The sequence below is a fragment of the Emys orbicularis genome, chromosome 2 (assembly GCF_028017835.1).
Source record: "Emys orbicularis isolate rEmyOrb1 chromosome 2, rEmyOrb1.hap1, whole genome shotgun sequence".
In the NCBI taxonomy this organism is placed as follows: Eukaryota; Metazoa; Chordata; order Testudines; family Emydidae; genus Emys; species Emys orbicularis.
In genome coordinates this window covers 45,422,990-45,443,998 of record NC_088684.1, presented here as the reverse complement: position 1 = coordinate 45,443,998, position 21,009 = coordinate 45,422,990, and the positions used below count along the sequence as shown (strand labels likewise).

The following is a 21,009-nucleotide window of genomic DNA, read 5'->3' as shown; positions in this document are numbered from 1 at the left end:
AGCAGTGGGTAGGTTATGTGTAGCTTCACACCACAGTGAAAAGCTGGCTGCATCCACACTGCTATGTGTAGCAATATGCAGCCATGAAAGGCTCTGCCAGGGGGGAGGCAATGGGGAGCTACCAGAGCCTTTCTCTGCTGCCTCCCCCAATGCCAGAGCCTTTCCCCACTGCCAGAGTCTTTCTCTGTGGAGGGGAAAGACCCCAGCAGCAGGGAGGCTATGGAACAATACACTGCCAAAAACAGCAGTGTCGACAAGGGAGGCACTGCTTGGGTAAGTAGAGCCCTGTACATACGCCCAGGGTTCTGGTGTGTCTCTATGCTATTTGTCTAAGCAGTGCCTCACCATCTATGCTGCTATCTATACTAGTGCTTGGGGTGTGTGCAATGTATGTAATCTACGTGCTGGTGTAAGGTGTGTGCAGTGTAGATGTACCCTTCAGCACATGCTTAACTTTGAGCAAGTGAGTAGTCCCACTGGACTCAAATTGGCCCACTCACTGCCCCACATTAAGGGCATGCCTAAATCTTTGCACAGAGCCTAAGAGGCTATCACACAGTAGCCCACAATAGGCCAAAGGACAAAATCCTTACTCAGTTCCCATCAATTGAGTCAACAGAATTTTTGCCTGGGAAGGACTTCACAATTTGGCCCACTATACAGAACATCACAGCAGCCTGATAGACACAGAGTTTCCTAGCCTCTAATTGTACATCAAGAAAGCAAGACTATACATTTTAAAAATTCCCTCACTTTTCAAATGCCATTGAAAAAGATATCTTTATCAGGAATAAAACCAGACAGAACCACATCCATGAACTCCCCACTCTGAGCCCTACTCAGAGTAGCAACCACAGACTATGCCGTTCACTTCCCTACAGTCCCTTGCAATGCCAGCTGGATGCTGGAGCACATCCAACCTACAAGTGATATTCCTAAACTACATAAAAAAAATCCCAATTACAGAACAGAACAAAGACTTAAATCCAAAACAATATTTTAAGGAAGTTAAACATTTAATTGGAGTCAAGTGGCTTCTTTAGAAAATAACCTGGTGTTAGTTCTATCCTTTTTTTGGCGCAGGAATATTCTGGCAGATGCAAGAAGAGTAACTGTCCAATACTCACTGGCTCCTTCAGATTGAAATCAGATGTACATGGCATTCTCAATTCAAACTGATTAAACACACAGACTAAACGAGGTAATTACAAATACATGTGCTGGGGACTTTTTTTTTTAATTTGTAAAATTGTTCACATCTTTTAAAACACTTTTTAAAAAAGGTGGAATTACAAACACACAGAAACAGATGTTTTTGGTAGTTAAACTGTTGGAAATTCAGACTCCGTGTCTGGCATCACCTGGTTTTGATTCAGTGTTCATGATCTCAGGTTAATTCTGCTTAGACTCAGTCCAGTTCTGGAGTGGTATCACCACATTACTGCCATTCAGACTGGATACCGTCACTATATTTTTAAATGCATTTTAACTTTTTTTTTTTTTAAACAAGCACACTTTTTTGTCACCACAGTGAAAAGTAACTTCAATACAAATGATTTTTGTAATTGTGTGCACAGCAATAAGCGGCGTACAATTCTATCTGGAACGTGCTTGCACAGAGTTACTTCTGAACTAGCAATAACCAGCCTTGTTTAGTTATACTGATTTTTAGAATTGCAGAATTGAGTATTCTTGTTCATTCCCTATCCAAAAAAAGGTCCTGATTCTCTAAGCAGACCTTCACGGGAAGACCCTTTAGCCCACATGCAGTACCACTGAAATCAGCAGGGCTCTCTACAGGTGCACTAAGTCCCTTAGTGTAGGTTTGATTGCAGTACTGGGTATATTCATTGTAAAAAATTTTGGTGCTGGAAAATGTAGCCTCTATCTAGTCAAGTTTCTATTCAACAAATAAAAGCCAAGTTTTTAAAAATCCTCTTTTTTGCCTCCCTCGTTGGACTTGTTTTGAACTTGATGTGCTAGATTCTAACCTGAGCAGAAGTGCTTGTCCAGTGCTTAATTTGTGCCAGGCTGAGCCCTAGCACCTCTAGGCTTGGCAGTTCATAGCTCTGGCACTCCTGGGCTTGCTGCATCAGTTATGAACGTAAAAAAATGGCTTGAGTCCCATCACCTCTTTCATTACAAATTAAGCACTCTGCTTGTCTCTTATAAATCTGCATAGTAGGATGTTACAAACTCTCAAGCTAGACCCACAATGTCATGATGCAACTAGCTGTCCCAAAATGCATTTTTGTGATAGAAAACAAAGTCACTTACATCTTACGAGTATTTTGTTGAACTGGCTATTTTATTAATTAAATCATCTGAAGTCTCTACAATGCTTTGAACATGTAAAGCGCTATATGGGTGCTAGATTTTATTAAAACTCTTAGTCGCTCTACAGCTCTAAATCAACGCTTTATAAGCGATTACCTAATGTGTCCCTACATTGTCTGGTACGTGCTTTTGTCCACTGCATGTATCAGTTATAATTCAACAGGACTTTACAACTTTAGTCTAATTGTGAGAAAAAATGCACATAAAATTCATTTTAAAATCTTGCACCCCCATTTATTTACCAAATTATTGTATTTAAAAGTACTAAAGAACAGTCTTTCTGTGTAAATTGGTAACAAGTATGCATTCGTGAGCAGGGGCGGCTCTATGTATTTTGCCGCCCCAAGCATGGCAGTCAGGTGGCTTTTGGCGGCCGCTGGTAACGCGGATTCGGCAGCATGCCTGCAGGAGGTCTGCCGGTCCCGCACCTTCGGCGTACCCGCCGCCGAATTGCCACCAAAACCGCGGGACCGGCGGACCTCCCACAGGCACACCGCCGAAGGCAGCCTGACTGCCGCCCTCACGGCGACCGGCAGGCCGCCCCACGCAGCTTGCCGCCCCAGGCACGCGCTTGGTGCGCTGGTGCCTGGAGCCGCCTGTTTGTGAGCATACTTGCATTGCCATATTAGCTGTATTTTGTAGCATACAATCCACTGGTCCCACAAGGACTTCTTTTACAGCATAGTACAGACCTCACCATTGTTATTTGGGAATACACATCAAGGAACCAGTACTATGTCATGCTACAATCCATATGGTAACATAATGTGTCTATATGAAATTGAGCAAAGTTTCTGTATTTAAATAAAGCAAACAATGCAGCTATGGATTTTTAATGTGATTTCATCTTTTATACAACCCCTTAAGTACTGGCCTAATGTACTGCAACACCAGTTCTTGTTTTGTACTGAGTTCCAGATGTATCCTAATACTGGAATGACTGGATCATAGGGACCTTAGACTCCTTGTGCACTAGTTAGGCTATACACAGAAGGCCTGATTTTTAGCCTATGTAACTCAAATTTAGTTTCACTGACTCCAAGGATGGATTGACTTAATGGGGTTTGGCTGAATGAGGATCTGGCCTTGAATCTAAGACACAGGTCCCATTTTCATCTTCCAGAATAACATTCACTACATCTCCCTCAACTCACAAAGTGAAATCAATTGTCATTCAGAAAGTCTTGGACCAAAGCTTATCCTCTTCCTGGTTCTGATCTACTTTATTTTCAAGATTTATCAGCTTCAAACAGCTTTCATAAAAAGAAGGTATGAGCAATATTATACGTTGTGACTGCAGCTCGTGTAGACATCCATGAGCTACCTTTAATATAATTAATGCTACCTTTAATATAATTAACTTGAGTACTGGAACAGTGAAGTCTCTTCAGCGCGGGCTGTAGAAACCCTGGGCAATTACTCACATGGCTAGCTCACACTAAAGCAGCTTCAGTGCTACCGGTACCTGAGCTAGCTATATTAAAGCTAGCTTGGGTATATCTCCATAAGTTGTATTACACCCAGTGTATACATAGTTGCACAGGCATTCATTGTCTTCAGGGGCTTGGTGCATCACCTCTTATTTCTGTAGTGCATGGCTCTAGTAGTGCTTACATAGAAAGAATCCTTTGTGATTGAAGTTTGGATGACAGCAATCTCTCTGGTGAGCAAAAGAACTAGTTTGATGTTGCAATGACTCAAAACGTGCAACTGCCGATTGAAGATCCAACCAGGAAAAAGAGTCATTACTTAGTTTATAGTCCCAGTTGTCCATCCTGTGCAATTCTACTTTTCCATGAAGTTTGGTGAGCTATTCCAACGCAGAAATGTGTCAACCTTCTCTCCCACAAAGGTTGCAGAACCCATCAGACTTCCTACTTTTGCTGTTCCATTAGCCCATGTCTTATAGAAAAACAATTGCTCCATCGCTGTTTAAAATTTGTGTGGATTCCTACCCTCCAAAATCCTTGGCAGTGCATTACTTCAACAGGTGCATGCAGCTAATAACTCTGAGTCTTTTTTGGCCTTGTCAACAAAGGAGATCTTGGAGATCTCTAGCACTAAGGCTGAATGTTTGCTGACACATTGCGTTTGGCAAGCCATTTTGCCCTACACTCTTGCCATAACTAGCCATCTTTTTGAAATATTTCCATTATTATAGTATTTGCTTTGCTCTCCTATTTCCTGTTGAGACTCAGAAGGGAGCTAGCTCAAAAAAATAAAAGTATCTTAAGATGTTAAAAGGTGATCTACTTTGAAATATCAAAATATGGTGCCATACTGTGCAGAGTCACCGTTAACAAAGTTTCTGACATTCTCCACTCTCCTACGAAAGGCACGTAATACTGTAGTGTTAAGCCTAGCTATGTTAAGAGCCCAGATTTCCTGGTAATGCCTGGAGGGAGTAATAATATTGCACCTACTGGAGAGTACTGGGAAACCTAACTGTCTGCACTAAAAGTTAATCAATAAAGAGAAAAAAAGAATATGCATGGGTTACTGATTGCACAATGCTGTTAAAAAAAGCCATGAGCCAGTCCACCCAGGAAATAAAGGATGTATACAAATACATTTAGGTGTATTTATACAGCACTTATTGTCATGGGGGATGATTTTCAAAAGTGCCAGCGTGACTAAGCAATACAAGTCCCATTGATTTTGAATGGGACCTAGGCACTTTTGAAAAGTCCACCTAAGTCCCATTGAAAGTCTATGCGATTTGTGTTCCTAAATCACATAGCCACAATAGGTAAGGATTTTAAAGGTGCCAAAATACACCACCACATGCAAAATTGTCTCCAAGCTGCAGAAGTCCTGGATTAAGTAACAGGTGATAGCTAAGTACTCAGGGTTTACCCAAACCATTGATGTTTTATTGTTTAGAAATCCAAGCTGCGACCACCACAAATAAAATACATTAGCATGTGAATGTGTTTAGTGTGCAACAGGCATAGAAATCAGGCTTGTGTACATTACCTTTTATGGTTCAAACATGAGTGTGAAGTGTCAAGTTAGATGACACAATCCTGACCACAACTGACCGGTCAGCATAGACCAGGCCCCTTTGTGTTCACAAGCATGTCGTATACGTGTAATATTCAGACACACCATACAACTCGATAATGTAAACAAGCCTTAACCCTACACAATCCTTAAAAGCAGTGTTGGACCAGTTACACATTTGTTTTATCTAAGCAGATGTCTGAACAAAAAAAGCATCTGCTTCAACTGGAGTGAACTATCACATCCATGTTTTTTCCCCTTGAGAGTGGTGAAGAACACCGTGAGTGTTAGATTTTTCAGTGGCATTTTATACTGGAGCAGAGACAGATGTTTTAATTTTTTCAATAATCTGGCCAGTAAATTTACTATGTCTCTTTGCTAAGCTGTTCACCCTTACTATTAAAACTGATTTGCACAACAGTATGTTACAGCCAAAGCAAGCACGGCAGTCATTAAAGTCATTCATCAGTAGCTGCTCACATATGTTTTGGTTCTTAGCCAAATCAGCTACTGATGAACGGATCATCCTTTGCCTAGTTTCCTTTTCTGTAATTGTAAGGAAGTAGTAGAGAAATAATTTGTGGTTCTGAAATAGTCATGCTGACAGGTAGGCCTGCTTCTGTCTTTTTGCTTTTAAACACACTATCCCTAAGAGGCTGTGGTTTACTTCCAGCCCAGGATCTGTACAATTCCTTGGAACTCTCCCCATAAAAAAAAACCGATGAGTGCAAGCCAATCTCAAGGTTTATGGAGAGCTCCCATTTTAAATACAATATAGGCACTGAAGTAATGGCATTACTCAGTAAATAAGAACAATTCAAACAAAAGCAAAAAGTACCATCTGACAGGGAATCTGGTCAGTGGAGAAATAAAAATGAAATACTATAATGCTGTGTGTCTCACATTTCTCAAAATATTGTGGGCCACTTCTTAAGTGTTTGGCTTCACATTACTAGATCATTCATACTGGATCAGCATTAATGAGAGTACATGACAATAAGCTCACTTTAATGAGATGGGTGGTCCTGACTGGTTACTTCCCCCACATTGTATCTTTGCTGCTTATTTCTTCTTCCTCATTGTTGAGGAACTTAACTTTTACTACTGAATCTCCTCTCTCTGCCTGCAACTCCCATTGCTTTACTCTCCTCAGCTCATTGTTCAACTTGGTTCTATTCTCTTGCAAAGCAGTAATTTTTCTTGTTTGATTGGCCTCAGAGATATGAACACCAGAGTTACGGACTGACCGGTCAACCGGACACCATGTGAAACTGGAAGTAACCAATCAGGCAGCAGCAGAGACAAAAACAACAACAACAACAACAAAAGAATCATAGAATATCAGGGTTGGAAGGGACCTCAGGAGGTCATCTAGTCCAACCCCCTGCTCAAAGCAGGACCAATCCCCAGACTGATTTTTACCCCAGTTCCCTAAGTGGCCCCCTCAAGGATTGAACTCACAACCCTGGGTTTAGCAGGCCAATGCTCAAACCATTGAGCTATCCCTCCCCCCATTAAATTAAGAACAAATTTAAGAACAAATACTGTATTGTACTGTGCCACACTCTTAAAGTTAGGCACATCTGGGCTGCTTGTCCCCCTCCCCCTATTTCAACCTCGTCCCCCACGCATGGGGCAGCCACTTATATCTAGAAGTGAAGCTGCTGGGACTGCCAGCCCAAGGCAGCTGGCAGAGCAGGAGCAGCACTGGGGTCTGTTTTCCCCACACACCCCGGGCCGGAATGGGGACACGGTTGCAGGGAAAGAAGCTGCCTGCAAGGAAGCTGCCCGCACTGAGGAGGGAGCTCAGCTGCTGCTGGAACCTGGCTTGGAGTATCAGCTGCTGGAACTGGAGCCCGAACTGCACTTTGCTCAGAGTTAATGAACATTTCAGAGTTACGGATAACCTCCATTCCCGAGGTGTCTGTAACTCTGAGGTTCTACTGTATATAGAAAAGCTATGCCAGGGTAGTTTTCTCGAAGACTTAATACAAATGTTAAAGGTTGTAAAATCAAACACTCAAATGTTAGGAAATGCCAGTAAGAGACAGGGGTCATGGAGATCAAATAGTATATGATCGTGTAATGAAAGACTGTATCATATTGCATATGCTCTCAGGAACCACAGGTTGTATGAGCAACCTTAAATCTGGCATATCCTAACTTTGGGGATTTTTACTTAACAGCCTGAACGTTCTTAGCAACTGAAAAAACAAATTCCATTGTGTGAAATCATGTTGACTCCATCCCCCCCCCCCCCCCAACTGGGTCAGCAGCAGCATTGGAACCGAGGCAATTGTATCTACAGTGTATACCTGGCATAGTTTAGTAGCAGGAGTAGGTTGTTATCCTCTGTGTAGACCAGGCACCAGAGAGGGATGTGACCCAGACCTTGTTCAGTGACTTGTACAACTATGCATTCGACAGTGGAGGAATGTAGGGAATCAGGAACCCGAGCCCATATGCTCTATTCCTGGCTCAGGAAGGACATGTGTGCAAGTGGTTACAGAGAGCACAGTCAGGTGCATACATTTTACCATTAAGCATTTATATTGCAGTAGCAACACATGGCCTCAACCAGGCCAGGGCTCCATTGTGCCAGACAATATATAAATGCCTTGTAAGGAGAAAAGGTGGCTGAGTGGATAAAATGTGTGGCTGCCAGCTTAGAAATCTGAGGTCAAATCCTAACCCCACTCCAGTGGTGTACAGGGGCCAAAGGAGTGGAGCTGCCATTGGGAGAATTTTTCCCAGTCATGGGCAGAGTACAGCTGATTAATGTGGCCCTACACTGATCTCACCTGCAATCTTCTAAATAGGGTCATGCCAGGGGCAGAATGGGGAGTGGTCAGAGAAGTCTGCATTCCAGACTGGTGAAGCCAATGAGCAGCTGAGTAAGGCTACTGTAAACTGGACTAATGTAGGCTGATGGCTTCACCACCCCTTGAGCAGCCTAGAACCAGGAAGGTGCAAAGACGGCTTTAAGCCACTTTTGTCCGCTCCGTTCCTGGGCTGCTCCTTTTGAGTGGCACTTCTGGGCACAGAACAGAAATTGGCCCCTGAGTTTGATTCCTAGCTCTACCAGAAGTGACCTTTTGCAACTCTCAATTAGCCCAGCTGTACAATGCTGGGAAATTATAGCTGCTGGCGTCCTGAACTAGAGGCATGGAGGCCTTGCTCAATTAAAAATAGAGCCCCGCAAATCCAAGGATATCCGCTTTATACCCACATCCACGGATGCAGATATCCACGGACCATTTTTGCAGCTCGCAGCTTAGATGCAGATACGAATTTTGTATCCGTGTGGGGCTCTGCAGCACACACTCACCACATGTCACCCAGCCCTCAGGCTCCAGCTCATCTCTCTGAATCACGCTGCAGTGGCAATATCCCGCTGGGTATTCTAGGAGCTTTAGTCCCCAGCTTGCTTGGACAGAGGAGGAAAACTACAACTCCCAGAAGGGAGTGCGACCATGTGCTCCTGCCCAGTGAGCAAAGTGCCATTTTGAAAGAGGTGTGGTTGTAATTTAAATTAGCATGTGGCAGCGGCGGATGCTGTGAGGAGAGTAGTTGTCGCCGTTGTCTGTCCCGGCCGGGTCTGCGTGTATTAGAGCTGCTGCAGCTGCATAGAGGTATCCAAGCCCGCGACTGGGAGGGCGGCACTGCACATGAGGGCCCAGGATTGTAGCCTCCTTTCCTGGAGTGGGGAAGGAGGTACGGCTGGGACAGAGTGGGTGGGCGGTAGGGCAGGAGGTCTCTGGGGAGAAGTGGAGGGCAGTTGAGGGTTGGGGGCTTGGCACAGCTTTGCATCACTGGTGCACGGTGACCTGTGGAGCTATTAGTAGAGACCTGAAAATCCACGGATATCTGCTTTATATCCGTGGATATCAACATCTGCGGGTTGCGGATATCCACGGATCATTTTTGTGGATTGCGGATCAGATGTGGATGCAAATTTTGTATCCACACAGGGCTCTAATTATAAGGGCTGCGAAGTACACAGAATTAACACCAGTTCACCACCAGTTAGTGGAAAGAGCTGTGATTAAAATTTAGTCCCTTCATGGTGTTCACCTTGCCTTCCTGTATGCCTAAAGGGTGGGAGCAACAACAACCTGCTGTCTAGAGATCTGTGCCTAGGAGCATGCTCAGTGCACTTAGCACACAAGGAGTTATGTCTGGCTGAAGCATGTACAGTACACATGTAATTTTAGAGATTTTAGCAACATGTCTCTAACAAGGTCTATTGAACATAGAAATGTACTGAGGTTTATATCTTTACATCTGGTACAAAACAGGATGGATTCTCACAGAGAGATCAAAAGATTCGTCTCTGACCCCATAACAAATTTCAAGTTTTTCCTTTGAACCCTAAAGGGCCTAAATCTTTTCCAAAAAGGAAAAAGTTATAAACATGCATCAACATGGGCAAAACTACCTATTTTCCACTAACCTCATTCTTGGAAATGGCTGAACCATTTTTACAGAACCTTAAAAAAAATCATTCCAACAAAGAGTAAATGTTACCCCAAGTGGCTAGAGTTTGGTAAAATTACAAGCAACTGAAAATAGAGGCTTATAATGGACAGTGCTAGACTACATAAACTATAAGATAGGTATGGTTCCCATACACCATTGCAGTAGGGTTAGGATTTGGCCTCAGATCTCTAATCTGGCACACACAAATTTCATTCACTTAGCCACCCTGTCTCCAAAAAGGGACCGTAACTTACAATGCATTGCCTGAGTGAAGACTGCAGGACCAGGCCACTAGATTTGTTTTTCAAATAGATTTTTAAAGTCTGGTCTGATCTTGCCAGGATGCTTGCCAGTTGACTGGAGATGAGATGAATTTAGAGGCCTGCAAATAATGTTTATTCACAGGCTCCGGGGTAGAATGGATATACTTTTTATCCACATTCCTTTGGAACCAGGCTAAAGGAAAACTTTTTAATTTGTATTTCTAGGCAATTAACATACCAGTAAACAATACCTCTGGAAATGAAACTATAGTGTTAGATAGAGATGGTTGTTCCTATGTTGCCACTGCCAGAAGTGCTACCATTCAGGAATCCAGGAGAACTTGCATAAAAATGCCCAGTGTGCATTCCTTTGGGTGCACTCTTATTTGGGGGAGAATGGTCTGTGTGTATTGGTAGATAACAGGTGTTGCATTGATCCCGGCTACTGTATATTTACTCACTAAACAGATTAACTTTACAATTTCCTCTGAGGCATTTACCTTTGGAATTTCAGCTTTCATAATAGGAATCATTTGTATTTACACATGAAAATGATAGCAGTTTAATGATCATAGCTGTCAGACAATATGTCAGACAAATACCCTTTATGCGAATATATGAGGGGGGAAATGCCCTTGAATATCTTAGCTACAAAATGCCAATAATTTGAATTTATGTCTCATTTAATTCTGCAATGGAATAGTTGGTACTTAAAGGGTGCCTACACTTCCCTTAGTCTCTCTTTTCCTGAGAAACTTTCAGATGCTGAAAATTAATTCCTTTTGTCTTCTTGTTATTCATCTGTTACGCATTATGGAAAAACTCTGGGCATCCAATGTTCCCACAATGGTCTTTCATCTCCAGAGAAGTCTGGTATGAATTAAATTCTTATGCTCTCTCAAATTATGGCTATGTATTGCAGCATGCCACTGATTTATCAGCTTGTGATTTTTGCCAGTTCTTTCAGCATGGTGCAACTTCCTAATCTGAATCTCTTCAACCTAAGTCATTCTTCTACATTACTAGCAAATGCAGTAATTAAAATGCTTTTGCAATAATGTACATAAATATATAATGCGATACAACACACCTATTAGTTTGCCAATTCCCTCTGATATGGAATTTGCATAAAAACATGCTTTTCTACATTTTTTTAACACCTCCCAATCAGAGCAATAGTTTATGAGAGCAATGTTCTCTGGTTACCATATTTTATTTTGAAATAGCTGTTAAAGTGGCTATCATAAATTTAGCAACAGTTTATAAGGGCATTTTTAATCATGAGTTTCCTTTCCACACGGATGTTAATGTTTCTTTCTTCTCTAAATGACATAAGATTTCATTGTATCCAAAACACTTCAGCACTGGCAATAAGTCTGTTGTTCTTTCACTCCTGACTTCCTGCTATATATGCTGCCATATGTCCCATACCACAAGAATTCAAAGCTTCCACTATCATGTTCAAGTCTGAATTGAGGTTTACCATGCTCATTCCTATTTTACTCTTTGTCGCTCTTTCATTCTATTTTTCTCTTGCCAGATGCTGTTTGTCCCGCCCTTCAGCTCACACATAATCTCTGTAGCTGAAATAATAAATTCTAATTAAGGAAACATTCTTGCAACTCCACACACACATTTTTTTCTTCCAGGAATCTAGTTTTGTGCTGATCATGTCTACACAAACTCCCTCCCTTTGCAAAAAAAAAAAAGTAAACAAAATTTTAGCTACCTTGCTATAAGCCTAAATAAATGTCACTTATTTTGGGGACATTAGAATTTCATTATTTATCATTGTTCATTGAATGTTATTTCAACCCAGGGCCGGCTCCAGGCACCAGCTTGTCAAGCAGGTGCTTGGGGCGGCCACTCCGGAGAGGGGCGGCACGTCCAGCTATTCGGCGGCAATTTGGCGGACGGTCCCTCACTCCGGCTCGGCGCGAAGGACCTCCCGCCAAATTGCCACCGCAGACCGCGATGCGGCTTTTTTTTGTTTTTGTTTTTGTTTTTGTTTGGCTGCTTGGGGCGGCCAAAACCCTGGAGCCAGCCCTGTTTCAACCACCAATTTTAAGTAGATTGTGTTATTTTTAAGTATTTTAATTTTACACCTAAAGTAAATGGAAAATATACAGACTATATTCCCATCACTGCATTATTCTTATTGCCTCATTCCCCTGCTCCCAATCAATTTAAAGCCATTTCAGACTTTTCTTCTGAACCAATTGCTGGCCACTGTCGGAAGACAGGATACTGGGCTAGATGGACCTTTGGTCTGACCCAGTATGGTCGTTCTTATGGTCTTAGACAAAGATAAACAAGCAAACAAAAAATGGAAAAAAAATTGAGTATTAATTCTTTATTGCAGGAGGCTGGGTGGATTCAGCCTCTGACAACAAGGCTCCGCTTTGGTATACTTCTGAGTAAACTTTGAGATGACTCCCCTCCTACTGAACTCCTTACCTCACTTGAATCTTCCTGTTGATTGATAACAGCTAATGCATCCTCTGCAGCCTGTCGCTTGGCTTCTGCAACAGTGCGCTCCATTTTAGCTCTCTCTGTAGTGATCATGTCGTGGGCTTTCCGTTCTGCCTCTGACACTGCCTTTTGCAACTCTGTCATCGCCTGACGTTTTACTTCATTGACTGCTTCCTCTACAAACAAGGCAAGAAGTCTTCATCAGCACAATAGGTGTGGTACAGGACTGTTTGATTAGAGGGAACAATGCACAAAGGAAGCATATACCCGGCTAATAGTATGCCTCATCACTTCCTGAAGTAGGATAAGGATGAAATTGAGTCCCTATGACCACTGAGCTATTCCCTCCTTCTACTTCCCCATCATCTGAGGAGTACATAAAGTGCTCAGATAGTAAATGCTGGGCAGTATAAAAGTGTAGCTGTTTCTGATCTTCAATTTATCCCTTTGTATCTTTTTGAATATTTTGCTTGACAAATTTGTTCTGCAGAGGACTAGATTTATGAAAGAATTCTATGAAAGTAACTAACTGAGAAATGACACTGTGAACATTTTTAGCTCTAGGCACTAGAATAATACAAATAATAAATAAATAATAATAAGTAACATTCTGGTTTTAATCTTCTGTAAACCAGGGCAGGACACTGGTATACACACCCTTAAAGGCATTGATGGGTTCTCTGGTATATAAAAACCCAATGTAGAGTATAATGAAAAGGTGCTCAGAGTTAATACACCTCTTAAAACAAAGTCATTGATAAACAGATAATCTAACTTTAGTGCTTCTAAAGTCATTTCCTGAATATGTAGTTTTCTAATGCAAAAGGTAAGTTTCAATGTTTCCAGTTTTGTGTCTAAACACATTGCTTTTTTGTTTTAGTTCTTACCAATTGATCTCTGTTCCAAACCAACATTTATATTTTGAAGAATTAGGCCCTGATTCAGCAAGTCACTTCAGCACATTGAAGTCAACGGGAAGTAGGCACACACACAGACATGTGCATAACTGATTTGTTAAAATCAGAGCCTTAGTGTTGTCTTAGACAGATATAAATCATTGCAATGAAATTATCCAGTATGAATTAGTGTAATACATTCTACTAGGCTACCCTGTAAAACATGAGTTGTCATGAATTGGTTATTCAGTTTTTGATGCAAGAAGAATGCAAAGATTTTACTAATGTACAAGCTTTCAACTGACAAGTAAAACAAGTAATTTCTTTTTTAAAAAATTAACTGCTCTAATTAACAAGGAAACTATCCTCCCCCTGAATTAGTTTATCTAATTTTCATCTTTATTCAAAGCAAAATGACAATGATTAATTGAAAATTTAATAAGCAGTAATTATTAACTTGGCAAACCTAGTACCAATTAACACTCTATTAAAACTAATTATGACATGTTTCACTCAAGTGTTTGCACTTAATTGTTTCACCCACTTAAAAAGCACCTTAATTAAATGTTCTGTCTAATTAAAAACATAGATTCCTAATAAAAATGTTTGACTGTAGATTAAAAATGTAAGAGTTACAAATGTGCTACGGTTACTTTGGGTTTTGTTCAGTATTTCACATACATGTGTGTATATACAAGTGTGGGAAATCCACAATTTTCCCCAGTTTAGAGCTTTACATTTGCAGTTGGTAATCCCAACACTTGATGTCATTTGCTTTGTTATAGTAGCATCATTTAAAGAAGCAAATTTTTCAAATTATTGTATTATCATGAATAATCCTAATTTTAAAGTACGAATGCACAATCCAAATGACACATATTGACTTTATTTGAACCTGTTCAAAATGATAACTATTTCTGTTACGCTAGTGCCTATTGAAGTAGGCTCTGTACATACATGTATGAATAAACAGTCTCTACTCCAAAGAGATATGTTTAAACTGAAGTTTTGGAGAGGAAAGAAATAAAATTAGAGATAAAACTTATGCCTTTATTTTATGAGGCTAAAAATATGCCTTTATATTACCATACCATAAATGTTGTTTGTGGGGAGGGCATCGGGAAAGGGGAAAATCATACCCTTCAACTATACAGCCAGGGCCTAATTTACTTTGAATATTCAAGGTGAATTAAAATTCTATCTAAGTGGCAATACAGGACAATAATTTTTGCTTACGATCAAAACTGCAGCTTGACTAATTGTATATGCAAATCAGGCAATTTATATTTAAATTATGCATTCCTATTCTAGTCCCACAGGCACACACAGATCAGCAAAGGGAATTGGTAGGACATTTGCAAGGTGCTTGAATATTTATTACCAACTGCAAACATTCTCTGATCGCTTGAAAAGAAATATACAGCAGCAAACGTACAGATGCAGTTTTATTACCATTTTTATAAAATTGAGGCAACTTAAATACAGACCTTTTACATTGTATGAACTACAGTTATTAACAAAGCTGATTTTTTGAGAGAAAAATCTGTAGTCTTTATGGCATTTGCTATGAATGGAAATATTTTTTAAAATGTGCATGAGACACTTTCACTGCACTATATAATCTCGTCAAATCTTAATCTAATATTGAGAGGTTTGCAGTGGTTAGAAATCCCAGCTTAAACTGTTTTTACAAGATTTAACAGAGATTTCGTAGTTCAATGCTTTATACACATTTATTCCGATAAACTGTTTTTATTTTGATTACTGTACATAAGGTGGGAGGAAATAGGTTCAGTTACTATAGTTTATAATCTAATTCTGTATTGTAAAAACTTACTCAAAGGCTCAAATGGTGTTGTCAAAGTGTTTTAAAACATTCTAGAGACCACAAGCTGGGGCAGAATGAAAATATCTCTGGTTTTGGATGAACTATAAATGGTGTTTTGGGTTTTCAGTTATATTTGATTATATAAATGGAGAGTTGATATATCAGGTGTGATATCTGATTGTATTAATATAACCACAAACAAAGCCAAAAAGAGATAAAAGCTTATTTGTTTTTTTCAATCACAAAGCAATAACAGTGTTTCAGTGCGGTACAAATATATGACCCTACCTCTAAAGGAAACTATTCTTCCACATAAACACTTATTTTCTGCACATTCTATTATTATAGATAACCCATAATAGTTGGAAGTGCTTTATTACTCCTGAGGAAGTTCTGCGCCAAAAAATTAAAAATTATGAACACAATATTTTAAAATTCTGCAAATTTTATTTGTCAATAAATAAATGTGGCTCCCGCATGATAGTGGGGAGCACAAGCCACTGACTGCATTGAGGTGGGAGATCACCCTGAAGCCCCCACCTCCTCCTGTACAGGGACTTGGCAGTGAGGCTGCACCTGACCCTGACACAGTGAAAGGGCTGGGCCTGCCCCAGAAACACCCTGGTGCCCTGCCCCTCTGCACCAGGTGAACCAGGTGTGGGTGGGCAGGCTCAGCCCAGCAGGGTACAAGTGTGGAGGGACTTAGTGTGGGGGGATCCAGGTGTGGGGTGAGAGGTTTCTGTGTGGGGCAATCTGGGCACGGGAAGCTCAGTCAGAGATCTGGATGCACAGGGACTCGTTGGGGGGTTCTGGGTGCAGGGGCAATGGGACTCTGCAGGGGATCCAGGTGAAGAAGGTTGGGGCTCAGGGTTTGGGGGGCTTAGTGTGGGGGGGCATATGCTGGGGGAGTGGGGCTTGATGGATTGGGGGTCCAGGTGCAGCTGGTTGGGGATCGGTGGTGTGGGGGTCATCAGAGGGGTCCAGGTGTAGGGTGGTAGGGCTTGTCAGGGTGAGGGTTCGAAGGGCCTGCTTAATGGGGGAGCCCCAGCTGCTGCCGAGGGGACGCTGCATGCCAGGCTCCCACTTCCCCTCCCCCCACCCCCCCAATTCCCTTATCCTTCTCCATTCCCCTCTCCTCACTCCCACATTCCCCTCCCCTGCCCTATTCCACACCCCCTTCCTTCCCCACTACCTCTTCCCCCCACCCCCCTTCCGTCATTTCCTCCACCCACCCTTACTCAGCCCCACCATGGACACTCACTGTGGCACAGAAAACAGGAAGGCTCCCAGCACACAGAAGGGGAGCCCGACTGACACTAGGACCCAGGAGGCAGCGTTCAGAGTCAGCAGAGCAGAGAGGAAGCCTCCTTCAGCTGGGCAGCTCTGCACTTGCAGAAATGGTGGTGGGGGGCAATGGCACCTAACCCTGTGTTCCCCCCAGACCTCACCTCTCTTTGGAGGGGGCAGTCCCCCCCCCCAAAAAAAACTGTGCCCATGGTCTTCCCCGCCCCTCCCCCGGTTTCCCTTTGCTTCCCTGCCGTTTTCTGCAGGGAAGCACTGGAATTCTGCAGGGGGGCCGTTTTCTGTGGGCACGTAGTCATGCAGAATCCCCCCAGTAGTAAGGCTTTATGGACAGTGAGGCAAATTTGATTGTCACAATTCAAAATAAAACCCATATTACTTGGACAGTAGCTTGATGGCAGTTATGGACACTATAAGAAGAGATTTTACTTTCCTAGACAGACAATACTTGACTTCCCACAGAAAAAGAGCAATAGTGGCATAGGCCACCACTTCCCTTCCAGAGAGAGAAATGGTGATTAGTTTCAAATATCAGAAAGCATGAAAAATGTGGCTAAGGACGCACGAGTCTAACAAATGTATGTATAAGACCTCTTAATTTCCTCACAACTGCTAATCATTTGGGTGCCTGTTTAGTGTTGATTCATGGGTTCAGTTACAACATTCACTCACGCTGAGCTGCTCTTACTCACGTGAGCAGCCCCAGAGAGAGGCATTCCATAGGACTGCTTGCAGGAGTAAGCTCTACTTGACACAAACAGTGTCTTTTGGGCCTGACTTACATACTGAAATCAATGGCAGTCTTTCAACTGACTTTTATGGGAGCTCAATTGGGTTATTATGGCTCAAGCCTGCAAGATGCTGAGCGTGCTAACCTTGTTCCAACGATCATGTAAGCATGTGCTTAACTTTAAGCATGTAGCTAGTCCTAGTGAAGTCCACAAGCTAAACACATGTTCACATAAATGATTTGCTGGAATAAAGCCCTGGACTTTAAACTTGTAGAAGTTGCTCACTAATGTTTTGATGCTTCAGCTTTTCAGTGCCCAACTGGAGACAGCTATGCCTGATTTTCAAGTGCTTAATCCAGGGGTGGGCAAACTTTTTGGCCCGAGTGCCACATTGGGGATGCAAAACTGGATGGAGGGCCGGGTAGGGAAGGCTGTGCCTCCCCAAACAGCCTGGCCCCTGCCCCCTATCCGCCCCCTCCCACTTCCCGCCCCCTGGGACCTCACCCCCTATCCACGCCCCCTGCTCCCAGTCCCCTGACTGCCCTGGCCCCATCCACACCCCTGCCCGCTGACAGGTCCCCCTGGGATCCCAGGCCTATCCAACCCACCCTGTTCCCCGTCCCCTGACTGCCCCCCCCAGAACCTCCACCCCATCCAACTGCCCCCTGCTCCCTGACCGCCCCCTGGGGTCCCCCGCCCCTTATACAACCCCCTGGCCCTGGCCCTGGCCCTGGCCCCGGCCCACTTACCGTGCCGAGCAGAGCATGCAGAGCAGCATGTCTGGCTGCCGCACCAGCTGAAGCCAGACACGCTACCGCTCTGCTCGGCAGGAGCGCGCAGCTCCACCGCTCAGAGCGCTGCCCGCACGGCGGCGTGGCTCTGCGGGAGAGGGGGGGACAGTGGGGGAGGGGCCCAGGGCGAGCCTCCCCGGCCGGGAGCTCAGGAGCCCGGCAGGATGGTCCCGTGGGCCGGATGTGGCCCGTGGGCCGTAGTTTGCCCACCTCTGGCTTAATCCCTAAATCTTTTGACTTCAGTTGGAGTTGTGTGTGCTCAACACCTCTTTAATCAGGCCTTCGGTGTCTCAAGTTGGTCACTCAGAAATGGATGCACCCAACATTAGTAGGCACTTTTGAAAATGTAAGCCTAAAATTTACTTTCAAAAAAAGCTGCAGGTTTTGTGACCTTATATTACTAGATAAGCATAGCAGACACATATGTGACTAGCAGAAAAGCAGCACAATGACCTCACCGCACATTAAGCGATGGGGCCCTTTTATCTGGCTTGTCAGAGAAGCTTGTTGCCCACTCAAGGGCTAGAGAGCCAAAGAGTTAACTGCTACATGGGGGCAGATTCACACCAAGTGAGCTTAAGGACACTGATCCATTGCCCCCAGGTGCCCATGCCTGTGGACTAAAAGCCTCTTTTTCACCTGGACTAGGCTGAGCTGCACCTGCCCTCCAGGACCGGCGCAACCCATTAGGCGACCTAGGCGGTCGCCTAGGGCGCTAACATTTGGGGGGCGGTGACCGCGGCGGCCAGATCTTCAGCCGCCCCAGTCGTTGGCGGTATTTCGAGGGCGGGACCTTCCGCCGCCTCTGTCGGGGGCGGCATTTCAGGGGCAAGAACTTCCGCCGCCTAGGGTGGCAAAAAAGCTGGCGGTTCTCCTGCTGCCCTCCCACCCACAAAAGTAGCTAAATTAACAGGTTTCATCATGATCTGCTGTGAGAATTATGCTAGTTGCTCCTTTCTCGGGCAGCTGGGAGGGAATTTGTCCCTCATCGCCAGATTGGCCAAGGCAAGGTGGGGTTTTTCGCCACCCCCAAAGTGGGCTGGGAGCTTAGTGGGGGCAAAACAACCACAAAATGGAGGTTAAACTGTGGTGTCGCAACTCATTCTGTAAGCTTGGGGCAGATGTCCAGAGCAGGTACTCCATAGGAAATGGATACAATGATCAGATAAAATGGACTGGGAAAGGATTTAAAGGAGGTATTCTTTAAAGGAGCAGAAATAGGGGAAGTTCGGGACTCCTATGACTGGCAGGGAATCAGTCACCTCTTCTTTATAGTCCTCTTAACCCTCATTTGACGAGGTGGTGGTGGCACGGTCACAACAGCAGCTTGCCTGGGAAGCAGGATAGGCAAGGGAAAGGACTGCTAGCAGCCCCTCAGGTATATGTAAATGATTATGGAATTACCGGCACTGTACAATTTTATCTGCCGGGTACACTCAGACATTTAGGAATAAAACTGAAGACTAACCACGTCCAGGGTCTCCGGTCCTTCTTCTTGCATAGCTGGTCAGTGGTTATAGAGATCTTATTTACGATTCTCTCAATCAAAAACTATGTTCAGTTAACATTAAAGATCCGATTTAAACCCATATAAGCATGAAAACAGAGTTGGGACTAGAACCAGGTCTGAATCAAAATCCCAGATCCAAAACAACCCAATAGGACAAATGTTCATAAGGTGTTAACTGACACAGCTCCTTTCACACCAGCTGATGATCTGGGCCCAGAACTTGAGAACATTTGAAATTTGATGACAGCCCCAAATTTTGCTGCCATCTCTAGTAAAGAGTGAAGCACCATTCTTTCACTTTCCTGTGTCTAGGAATTGCAAATAATTTGATATGTCAAGTTTACAGAATTTGCCAAGCAGCAAAACCTAGAGACCCTATGAAGAATAAAGTTTCAATTTCAGAAATTTCTCTATGCAACTTTGCTGTAAATTATGTTTTTTTGGACTCCATCATATTTGATCAGTTTCTTATTTTTAAATTAAAATACTACCATAAATAAAGGAAAAAGGCAAACAAACGTGCCACTGACATGCCACAGCATCACATTTTAGGGCTAAGTTTCCTTTGGACATCGGACAAAATTGTATATTGAATGAGTTGCGTTAGTTATAGCATAAACTGTGATAGCTAAATAAAATATGCTTTGAACACATATCAACAAATGTGTATTCCAAACGATTAATCCACAGTACATTAAATGACATGACTATGTCTATTGCATCAATATGCCTTCATAACATTGTGTATTTTTGTTCCATAATAAATAAATAAATAAATAAATAAATAAATAAATAAAAACTCTAATGAAAAGCAGTTATAGGACAAAGTAGAAAATCCTGAAACTGCTGTATCTGCCATTTAATCATTAAAATTATGGGTCACCTTATCAAAGGCAGTAGCAATGGGACATAAATGTGCCTCTGCACCCTAGCATTTGAACAATCAAACAGACAGTTGCACATGCAAAAATCAGGCCTGAGTGCACACAAACTGGTAGCTGAGCTCACGCCCTGAGGATGAAAGCCTAGCTTCTTTGAAGTCAATGGCAAAATTTCTGTTGACTTCAATGAAGCCAAGATTTCATCCCACGACAGCAATATGATCCCTTCCAGTGAACCCCTGTGCTCATGCCAAACTTCATGGAGTTCAAGGAGTTCTGTACTGTTCTGCCAATGCAGAACAGATCACAACATTAGGGACTTAGTGTGTGCAAATGCTGGTGCAACAAATATGAGCGCAGTTGTGCAGATGCAACATTGTATCCATCTTTGAAATTACTGTGTTTAAGAGCTGTGTTTTAAATCTGACTGTTGATTAACAGCCATGAAATATTACACATTTTTTCACATTACAATCCCAACTCTGTATTTTTCCTTTTTTTTTTTTAAAAAGTACA

At 42.9% G+C, this 21,009-nt stretch overlaps 1 protein-coding gene across 1 annotated transcript in view; it reads right to left on the bottom strand.

Moving 5' to 3' along the window:
- RUNX1T1 (RUNX1 partner transcriptional co-repressor 1) overlaps window positions 1-21,009 on the bottom strand; it is a 117,122-nt gene that overhangs the window by 826 nt on the left and 95,287 nt on the right. Inside the window, exon 10 of the mRNA XM_065398058.1 lies at window positions 12,540-12,730. Coding sequence (XP_065254130.1) covers window positions 12,540-12,730 — 191 coding nt within the window. The remainder of the gene's footprint in view (window positions 1-12,539; window positions 12,731-21,009) is intronic.